Consider the following 12,074-nt stretch of genomic DNA (forward strand, 5'->3'; position numbering starts at 1 on the left):
GTCAACAAGATACAGACTTAAGCACTTTTGAACTGCAGTACTACATAAGAGAAGCCAATGAAAACTAAGGCTCACAAAAGTCCTACTGTATTCATTCATTCACAGAACAGACTGACAGCTGTACTGTACCAAGCACAGTAAGAGGCTCTAAATATGAAAATACATATTTTCCTGCACATTACTTTTCCTCAGAACAGAATCTGAGATTCGCAAGTAGTCAGATGAGGAAAAGAGGTCAAAAACAAAAATTATAGCCAATATCTTCCTTTAATAGTGAAGCTTAAAAACATCCTATCTAAGAGTAGGGAAAAAATAAGGATATACACCAATACCATTTCTATTTAATCAGAAGCTAGAAGCCATGGCCAACCAAAAAATCGAGTGAGTATAAGGACTAGAAAGGGAAAATTAAAAGAGTCATCATTTGTAGAAAAATCAAGAAATAACCTATAACGTATCATCATTAATAAGAAAGTTATGAAGGTTGCTGGATACAAATTAAACCGTTACATTTAAGGGAGAAAAAAACAGAAAATGCAATTTAAAGGAAATTAAAAAGAAGGAAGAAACTATAGAATAACAATCAATTTCTGTTTAATGAAACAAATTACAAAATTTTACTAAAGAGAATTTTTAAAGACAAATTGAGAAATTCAATATACTAAAGATAGAAATACTTGGCAAAGAAATCTCTATTTTCTAAGCAATTCGAATAAAAATACCAAGTTCTTACAGATATTTCTTAATAAACTCTAAGGTTTATATCAAATAGCAAAGAGCAAAAAATAGCCAAGTCACTCCTGAAAAAGAACAAGGTAGAAGTTTGCCCCACCAGCCATCAAGAGCCATGCTATAAAGCTACAGTAGTTAGAACAGTGTGGTTAAGGCAAGGCATAGACAACCAGGTTAACCAAATAGAAAAGAGAGCCCTAAAACACACCACCACACAAGGAAACTTATGTTCATGACAGCAAATACTGCAGGTTTCTAAAGAAAAGACAGCCCTCTTAACAAACAGGTAAATTAATCATTCATAAAGAAAAAGTAAGTCAATCCCTATGTGACACTAAAATAATTTCAGCTATCTCTAAAATAATTTCAGAGAGAACTAAAATGTGAAAATAAAAGAAACATGAAACTTTAAAAAGTCAATACTGAAGAATATCTTTTCATATCTCTACATAGGAAATAATCTCCTAAAAAACAAAAATGCTCATTTTTAAAAATGATAAATTATATTTTATTAAATTTAAGAATACATGATAATCAAAAGAAAGCAAAATTAAAAGTCACAAACTGGGAGACGTCTATAATGTACATAACTAATAAAGAAGAAGCATGAACATTTTTAAAATTTCTACTTATCAATAAGAAAAAACTACAAAGAAAAATTAAACAAGACATAAATGGACACCGGAAAGAAGAGAAAACCTAAGTGGAACCTATATATAAAATAAGATGCTCAACCTCATTAATAATCAGAAAGGTTAACTAAAAGTTACAGTGAGACATATTTTACACTCACATGAATAGCAAATGTTAAAAGTTTGCCAATATCAAATACTGATGAGACTGTGGAATAAGGAACTTTCACATATTACTAGAGTATAAGTTGGTAAAAATCATTTTGGCAAACAGCTTGGAATTACCTACTAAAATTAAACAAGAAAATGCTCTACAAATTGCCTTATGTAAACTAGATATACACATGTATACTAGAAGTCATGTACAATAATGTGCTATCAGAGCAAAAATTGGAAATAATCTGAATAACTATCAGCAGAAGAATGGACAAAGATTGTAATCTATTCCTATAGCAAGAGGCTACATGGCAGTGAATATGAATAAATCATAGGCATAAGCCTTAACATGAGTGAATCAATAATACAAAACATACCATACCCAAAAAGTCTCTCACACAGAAACATACATTGTATGATTCTCTTTAGAAGATCCTAAAGCAGACAAAATAAATATTTCATACGTTTAGGGATAGCTACAAAGATTGTATTACAGGAAAGGAAATCAAGGGAATTATTCACCCAAAAATCAAGATTATGGTCCCTCTTAAAGAGAAGAGTGGAATGAAATGGGAAAGAAATGCATAGAGCTTCTATAGTGTTTGTACACTTCCCTGTTTCTTATGCTGTGCAGTGGGCAATTCATTTCATTTGACTATTTTTCTCTAATTATACATATATTTGATATATTCTTTGGAATACATATATTTCACAATAAATACTTCTAAACTAAAAGAAACAGAAAAGTAACTCATTAACAGAAGCAATTAAAAACATATATACACATATACCCATATACATAAAATCCAGAAATAATTGGAACAATTATGCAGAGGAAAGCTTAAGTAACTTCTCTAATATTTTATAATTGAGAATGATTCAAGCTCAGCTGACATAAAAGTAATATGTGGCATACAAAAAAAATTATGATAGAAACTGAGTAAAAGTACTTGGCACATAGGACAAACAGTTAAAATCCATCGTCAATATATATCTCTCCAAACCAATAGTTAACAAAAAAAAAAAAAAAAGAACAGAAAAATAAACAAACCCCCCAAAAATATAAATGACAAAAACACAAGAAAAATGCCCCTATTTTGCTAGTAATCCAAAAGCAGAAATATTAAACACTGAGGGTTTTATCAGTGTTTTATAAAAATACTAACCCAGTATTTGTCAAAGGTTTAAAAGAGAAGGGGGTGGGGGAGGTCCTCAAACTGCAGATCATGATAGTTAAACAGCAAATCTTTGGAATTTGGCAACATGTATTAGAAAGCTTAGAAATGTATGTAGCCACCAGGTACACCAGTAATCCCAGCAGCTCAGGAGGCTCTCAAGTTCAAAGCCAGACTCAACAAAAATGAGGTGCTAAAAGCAACTCAGCAAAATAAAATACAAAATAGGTTTGGGGATGTGGCTCAGTGGTTAGTGCCCCTGAGTTCAATCCCGTGCCAAAAAAAAAAAAAAAATGTAGCCTTTCCAGTAACTATACCTCTAATAAATCATGGCAAAACATTTAATCATTTAAAATTTAAGGATCACAGTGATCTTTCTAACATTGAAATATAAATTTAAAAATAACTAAAAATAGGAAAGGTAAATTATTATACATCCACACAATGAAATACTATGCATCAGTAAAAATAATACCACAGAAATTTTGTTTTCATTACTTCAAATATTAGCCAAGGAATAATCAGTGCCAGAAACTGATTTTAAGGCCTGGAAATATAATAGTTTTTAAGAAAAGGTCCCTGACTTCAAGAAGTTTATAAATGCAATTCAGATAATTTGAGGTAGTGATTAAGACAATGAATAAAATCATTACAAAAGTAAAATACCTGCACAATGAACAAATGTGGCAATCATATAGAAATGAGGAAAAAAATATAACTGAAAAGAGATAAAGTCTTTTAATGCACTAGAAAACATAAAGAAATATTACATGCCTTAATAGGAGCATCCACCTTTCATTAAATTATTTATACCTTAATATCTGAAATAGCTCATTATTATATGCCGAGTGGACACACAGCATAGTGGATAAAAGAATAGACTCCAGAACTTGAGTGCTTGAATTATTTGATCTTTCTCACTTTGGTTTCCACGTCTATAAGTTAGGAATAAAACAGCATCTACCTCACAGAATCATTTAGAGGACTGAATGAGCTTAATATATGTCAGATGTTCACATAGGAACTGCTTGTTTTTAAGCTTTTAAGAACACTAGAAACTTTTGACCATAAACAAAGTAGATTTCTCTTCAAAAAGACAAAGCTAGTAGAGCCAAGGAAATATGTTACAATGTGGCTATGAGCAATCCTTTAGCTGGGATAGGAAGGGAAAGTTTCCAAGGCAACATCTATCTAAACTTGAACCTAAAAAGTCAGTCTTCTGAAGACTGAAGAAAAATCAACTAAATTTCAAAGGTTAAAATATAAAATTGAAGCTGGGCCTATAGCTCAGGGGTAAAGCACTTCCCTGGCATTTGCAAAGCCCTGAGTTCAATCCCCAACACTGCAAAAAAGAAGAATATAAAATTGAGTCACAGAATGTGACTCCAATTGAACTTTTTATTTGCAATAAAGTGAAACATGCAGATAATGTCAAGTAAAACATCACAATGTATTTAAGATATACATACATTTCATTTATACATGTAATTTTTTTAAATGATGAGATTTATAAGTTATGCTTTGAAATTATTTCTTCAAGCTGTGTTACCTTGGTTTTGGGTATTGGTATGAGTAACTATTATGTGGTAGCCTATTTTTCTGACCTCTTTAGAAATGAGACCAATGATATTGATTTAATCCCCCAAACATGCCAGTTAGTTTTGCTCTATTCTAATATTACAATGTGCCCTGGGCATTATACCTTTAGTGGTAAGATCTAATACTGCCTTAAAACTATATATATAAAGACACAGACACAACACAGTAATTACATCATTACACACACACCACAATTTATGTCGTTACAAACTGAGCAACATGGGTTTTCTTACCTAGGTCCATTGCTGTCTTTTCTCCTGGTTGAACAGTTGCCTTGTTCAGCTTTGGCTCGCTGATCTGTGAGCTCATTTGCACTCCTATCTACAATTTCTCCAGCATCCAGTGCTCTGTGTAGTCGATAGTTGACCATCTTCAGAACAATGAAAACAGCAGCTACCACGGGACAATAAACTGCTACTATAATCATGGAAGAAGGAAGGGCCTTTAAGAGAAAGGAAATGAAGATAAGCATTTTAGAATGTTTTACATTTTACTCAAAAAAATCTATATCTAAAATAATAAATACAATTTACGTACAAAACAATTAAGTTACTAGCTCTTAATTGCAAAGGTGGAAGTCCACAGTGCCCAATACAGAAGCCCTACATGTGGTTAGTGAGCACCTGAAATGTAGTTTAGTTTGAATTGATGTCCCATAAGAAAAAAAAAAAATAACAATGGATTTCAAAGACAGTATGAAAAAGAAATGTAAAATATCTCAATTCTTAACACTGATCACATGTTGAAATAACAGCATACTGGGTTAAGCAAAACATTATTGAAATTAATTTTCACCTGTTTCTTGTCACTATTACTACTACACCACTTTAAATTACCTATGTGGTTCACATTACATTTCTGGCAAAATGCTTTAAATACAACTGGAGAGCTAAGTATCCCATTATATGTGAGTAAGTCAGGGTTGTGATCCAAATACAATCTCTGTTTACATGCTCTGTTTAACTTCTTTTGTAGGATACAGTCTCTTTATGTTCCAGAAAACTGGAACGTAAACTGTCAGGACAATGACCTTGGAACTCTGACTGTAAAATCAGGTAAGACATGGGAGATACACAATATCCAATTTATTCTAAAGTATTTAAATGCTTAAAATATTCAAAAAATGCCTGCCTGCCAAATTAAAAAATAAATAATTCAAAAAATAATCAAGCAGTAAATAAATTGAAATAAATCAGTTACATATACTAGGTATAGGGAGTGTAGACCTTCATATTTGAAGATTACGTGGAACTTCTCTTGTGATGTTGGTTTCCATCTAAAATGTTCTCATAAAACTAGAATTCTTGAAGATCTAGGAAACTGAGATCTACTGTTTGAATGACTTAGCCAAGATTACCCATCTTGATAATAAGGGAGGTTATATCCCTATTTCAATACCTGTTATATACCACATTGCTGATATCATTTTCAAGTGTAAAGTGCCAATGAAAAACAAGAGTTTCATCCTTATTTACCATCATTCATATTAAGGTAAAAACGACTGATTATATTATTAAGCAGATAGAAAGGAAATAAGCCCAACATTATTAATCAACGTTAGATAAACTCAATGAAAACATTAACAGTCCCTCCCGATGAGAAAAGATAAAACTGAGTATTTAACATTAAATAGTTAGTCTATAGTATTTGCCTCTACACAGACACACACACACACAAAGGCAAAGATTATGAACATTTAAAATAGATTTAAATAAACTCACTTCCTACTGTGAGACTGCTAAGAATATTGGGTAATTGAGTGCAACAAACACTGAAATATAAGAATTCATCAATGAAGTAAAGTTCCTTTCTTAAAAACACTACATAATGAAAAGACTATAAACAAAGTGATACTTTTTTCCCCAAATGTAATTTAAGTGACCATTACATACCAGGAACCAGTATCAAATGAATAACACATATTTTCTACTCAAATTACAAAAACTGCCCATTTAATTTACACTATGTAGTTTGAACGTAAAAGCCCTGCCAGTGGTAAACTCCAACATTTCTAGGTGACAGAGGATAGTTGTACTCAAATAGCTTCACTCTTCCCTAAGTGTATAGACTCACAGGCCGCTTAAACCTCCTGTCTACTCCACCTGCATTACCACCTTAAGCTCTCAGCTGACTCTGAGACAGCTGACAACATTAGCATCACATCTTAAAAGATTAACAACCTTACTTGTAATTACAATTCACTAATATTACATGAAAATTGTAAGCAGTGTCTGCCTTTGCAGGATGTTTCATTAGTCCTCTAAAATCAAACACCAAAACCGAGAAACTAGCTAATTCACCTGTTCCTCAGTTTTATGGATTATATTACATTGACTTAATTTCTGTTCTATAACAAACGATACTTTAGAAAGTGTTACTAACATTTCCAAAAGAACACTTTTCATCTTCTTAGGTTATATGACTGTAAATGTTATCTTCAAATTAATGCTGATATAACTAAGCACATTAACAGTCCCTAGGTAATAAAAGCTAATATGTTTTATCATGAGATACAAGTCTATCTACAGGTATAAACCTGTACTGCTTGTACAGAGAGATTGGCTGTACTCCTTTCCTAGGATACTACCAGGAGTGGACAGTAGAGATGGAAAGCTGCAGAGCAGCTGGTATAATACTGATGAACAAACAAGGCATTCATTAAATAACTATAAAGGTCAAAACCCTAGAAGCACAAGATAAAGATGCAGAATCATCCTGGGCTTCAGATAGTTTTCCTATATATCTTAATATGTAAACATATTATATATCTTAAGCATCAGAACATTACAGAACTTAAAAGTTAATAAAATTAAAGCAGACAAGCTACATGTTTTCAAATTCTATTATGCCATAATTAGTTAGCTTCTTATTTGGAGACTCACTTATTGTGTAGCAATACTCAGCTATTCAAACCACTTCAGTCAGAAATCAGTGATCGATAACTTAAAAGAATGGCAGGTATATTATTTACAATTGAGACCAAGACTGGAAAATTAAAGCAAAAAATTTTAAACAAATATCTTAAAATGTCATCATTAATGCAAGTCATCTTTTATGCTTATTTGGGGGGTTTCCACTATTACAACTCCCTCATTATTTAAGGCGTTGTTTAAAAAACATTTTGGCATTACATACTAAGCATGCAAGAAAATGTGAACTGGGGCTGGGGATGTGGCTCAAGTGGTAGCACGCTCGCCTAGCATGCATAAGGCACTAGGTTCGATTCTCAGCACCACATAAAAACAAAATAAAGACATTGTGTCCACCTAAAACTAAAAAATAAATATTAAAAAAAAGAAAATGTGAACTATGTATTTTAGGTAAAAGGTTATCATATTTAAATTTTTTAAACTGGAAGATGAATTAAAGACTTTAATTTTAACAGCAAAACTAATAAAACTTTAAAAGAACAGCAAAACTAATAAAACTTTAAAAGAACGTCTTTATGACCTTTTCAGTAGATTTTTAAAAAATGACTCTCAAACAATATACTAGAAAAGGACTATGAATTAAAATTAATAACTTCTGTTCATTGAGAGACACTGTGAGAAGACAAGCCTCAACTAGAAGACACATTAAAACAAGTATTATTATGTGTATGTGTGTATATTTATATACACACAATATATATACATACACAATATATATACACACATACATGCATGTCCATGTATGTGTATATGTGACATATAAAGAACTCCTACAAAAACAATAACAATGAAACTAACTATTTATTAAGAACAAAAGACTTTACCTAGAAAAGGAACTATAAATGACCAATTAATACAACACATGAAGCCTGGCAATGTGGCTCAGTCACAGAGCGTCTACCTAGCATGCTCAAGGTACTAGACTGAATACCTAGTTCTACAAAGAAAAACAAAAGAACCCCCCACACACACACACACACAGCCAGATAGAATGGCTTATGCCCAGTTTGAGGCCAGCGAGATACTTTCTCAAAGTAAATAAATAAAAGGGCTGGGGATGAAGTTTAATGGTAGGGCATGCCTGGGTTCAAACCCCAGTACTAGAAGTAGGTAGGCAGGGGAACTAGGACCACACACTTAATAAAGGTGTTCAACTTCACCTAATCAGACAGCCCACATCAATATACCACACAATGCTCATTTCTATGAGCAAATATTAGGAAATCTGATAAAATTAAGTATAGAGAACCAGAACTGTTAAAATATAAATTGATAGATACAAAGTCCAAGGCACAACAATTCCTCCTGCAAGTATAAAATTCAGATATAAATGCAATACTAGGAAACTTTTACAAAACATGAAAGGAAACCTCAATTGAAAAATCATCAGAAAAATGGAAAGTGGAGTCTATTTTCCAACGGAACTTAATTCATCAATGAAAAACTACAGCTAACTGCAGCAACACAGATACACTGAATAAATACAACATATCCCAAAGATAAATTATGTTTCACTGTATTTTCTTGAGTTTTTAGATAATAAGTATGTCTTTACAATTAGGAAAAAAACTAAAATTTTAATAGTAATACAAAGGTTTTCATGAAAGAACATATTAGCTGTTATCTTTAATAAAGATCTATATTTACCTCAATGATAGGTTTAGTAATAGAATTGAGTTTCACATCAAGATAATCTCTTACTTTCCTCCTTAATTGCAAGAAGCTCAAAAAAAAAAAAAAAGAAAAGAAAACTCTTAAATCTCAATTACACTGGGTAGAGTCAGAAGTATTTACATCAATCACATAGTATTATATATTCAGGTCAAATATAAAGTCAAAAAGCCTTCTTATTGAAAACTGGGTTCGATCTTTTAACAAAATCATTCATCCTAAAAGTTAGATGGATAGAAATGCTAATTAAAACCACAAATCAAAACCACACCCCATTTAATAAGATAGCTACTATTAAAAAAGCAAAGCAGTAGCAAGTATGTGGACAAATTGGTGGGATACTTGTGCACTGCTGGTGAGAACATAAAATGGTATGGCTCCTATAAAAACAGTACATCAGTTCCTCAAAAAGTTAAAAATAGTTACCATATGATCTAACAATCTCAATACTGCATATACATCCAAAAAAACACACAAAAAACAAAAGCATGACCCTATATCTGCCTACTCATGTACTTAACAGCATTATTTACATTTGGGCAGAAACAACCAAAATGTTCATCAATGGATGAATGAACAAATTGTATACTCATACAAGGGAATACTGTTTGGCCTTGAAAAATGAAAGAAATTTGTCATGTGCTACAACATGAATGAACTTGTAGATATTACACTAAGTGAAATAAGACAGCCACAAAAAGTCAACATACTTGATAAGTCCACTTATATGAAATATCTAAAGCAATCAAAGTCACAGAAACAAAGTAGAAGGTGGTTGCCAGGAGCTGGTAAGAGCAGGGGTAGTAAAGGGAAAAAAGGAGTTATTTTTTAATGGGTATGGAGTTTCAATTTTGCAAGATGAAGAAATTCTGGTCATCTACTATGCAATAATGAACTATATTTAATACCACTAAATGGTAGAGTAGCCTCTCCTTATCCATGGGAGAGATATATTCCAAAGTCCCCCAGTGGATGGATGCCTCAAACTGTGAATAGTACCAAACCCTTTGTGTACTCTCATACATGCAAAGACATATAAAACTTAAAATTAGACATAGTGTAGATTTAATGATAATTTACAGATTTCAGCAACCTCAGCATTTGACTTTTTTTCCTTTAATTCAAAAAGTCTCACCTTATTTACTTACAGAAAGCATTTTACAACAGCATGTTTGGTCTATCTTAAGTGTCAACACCACTACTCTGGAACTTTGGGCCCATTAAGTTAAAAAAATCAGGTTATTTGAACACAACTGTAACACTGAACAAACTGAAATACTGTGGAACTGATAATTAAGAAGGCCACTAAGTAACTAAGGTATAGATAGTGTATGTAGCATGGATATGCTGGACATAGGGATGACACATGTCCTGGGCAAGAAAGCATGAATTCAGAATAGTCTCTATTTAAAACTTATTTCTGGAGCTTTCCATTTAATATTTTCAGATAGCAGCTGACCACAGGTAACTGAGACTGTTGAAAGTAAAATCAAAGACAGGGGGAGGGGAACTACTATACACTTAAAAATGGCTCAGATATTTTTTAAAAGATAAAATATTAATATAAAAAATTAAAGAGGAAATTTTGCTATGTGTTTTTCAACACAATTAAAAAAAAAAAAAGCTGAACAGATGGACAGTTTGTCTCTTCTCCAGTAAGGAAAGGAAATGAAATGCTAAAAAACAAACTGAATCATTTAGAACACAATTTAATTCTGATAATGTATCCCCAACAAACAACTGGGATATTTTAATTCAGGAATGACAGGTTCCAGATATTCAAGATGCCAAATACATTCTGATGAGACCCTTGAAGAAGCCATTTGAAATCAAATACTTGGAATCACTAAAATGTTCAAACTAGAATTATCACAGTCATAAGATAACTTTTATTTCATTTCAAAAAGTCAAGTGAATGATTCCCCACTATGATTACCACTCTGCATGGTAGAATAGACTTTCACCTGATGCTCGTTTCCTTGTACAGCCAAGTAAAAACATGATCACTGTCTATGCTTTGTTTTGGCTTCATAATTTTCCTTATTTCCATGGACTCAACATCTAGAAATATACTGCTGCCAAAAGACTAGTTCCTGGGGCTGGGATTGTGGCTCAGCGGTAGAGTGATCGCCTCACACTTAAGGGACCCTGGGTTTGATCCTCAGTACCACATAAAAATAAAATAAGTGAAATAAAGGTATTGTGTCCAACTACAACCAAAAAAGTAAATATTTTTTAAAAACTATTTTTTAAAAAAAGACTATTTCCTCAAAATACTTATAGGTATTCTCTATCCATTAAATTGATCTCAATGCACCTTTTATATTCTAGGTTACAAAGTGGTTTACTACTGAATCAAACAGTATCAACTAATATCTAATACTTATTATCATGTGCAATGCATATTTCTAAGAGCTTGATATGTAGTAACTTATTTAAACATCACAATCACTTAATGAAGTTGGTTCTATCATTCTCCCTATTGTAGAGATGAAGAAAATGAGGCAAAGAGAGGTAAGTGAACTTAGTCTCAAAAAGAGATATTAAGTAGTAGTAGTTAGCAAACTTTTTTGTTGTTGACAAATAATAACTTCACATCTTTATGAGGTACAATGTGGTGTTTTGGTACATTTTTACACTGTGTAAGATATTCAAGATTATCCATCATCTCAAACATTTATCATTTCTTTCTAATGAAAATATTCAAAATCCTCCCCTTTGTCTACTTTGGGTTAGATGAGGCACGCTGTAAACTAGAATCACCCTCTGTGTAATAAAACACTTCCACTTATTCCTCCTAGGTGGCTGTGACTTTGCACCCATCAGCAAACTTTTTTTATATAAGGCCCAACAACAAGCATTTCACAATTTGCTGATGATCCGTTGTAACTACTCAACTCTGTTATTATAGTTACAAGCCACACAAAATATGTAAACAAATTAGTATGGTGTGTGCCAATAAAACTTTTTATAGACAACAAAATTTGAATTTTACATAAATTTCCCATGCCACAAAATCCTTCTGATTTTTCTTTCAATCACTAAAAAATGTAAAAAACCATTCTTATTCTTAGCTCATAGGTCAGATAAAAACTACACAGGACATAGTTTGTTCCCCTATGCCTTAAATGAAAAATTATTTTGTTCCCTAACTACTAAAATATCATCACCAATCACTT

At 32.1% G+C, this 12,074-nt stretch overlaps 1 protein-coding gene across 5 annotated transcripts in view; it reads right to left on the minus strand.

Annotated features, from left to right (window-relative positions):
* The window catches only part of Pcnx1 (pecanex 1), a 151,801-nt gene that overhangs the window by 121,745 nt on the left and 17,982 nt on the right, over nt 1-12,074 (minus strand). For all 5 annotated transcript variants that reach the window (XM_076849935.2, XM_076849934.2, XM_076849932.2 and 2 more), the window contains exon 2: nt 4,528-4,736. In XM_076849935.2, coding sequence (XP_076706050.1) covers nt 4,528-4,736 — 209 coding nt within the window. The remainder of the gene's footprint in view (nt 1-4,527; nt 4,737-12,074) is intronic.

The sequence above is a fragment of the Callospermophilus lateralis genome, chromosome 3 (assembly GCF_048772815.1).
Source record: "Callospermophilus lateralis isolate mCalLat2 chromosome 3, mCalLat2.hap1, whole genome shotgun sequence".
NCBI lineage: Eukaryota > Metazoa > Chordata > Mammalia > Rodentia > Sciuridae > Callospermophilus > Callospermophilus lateralis.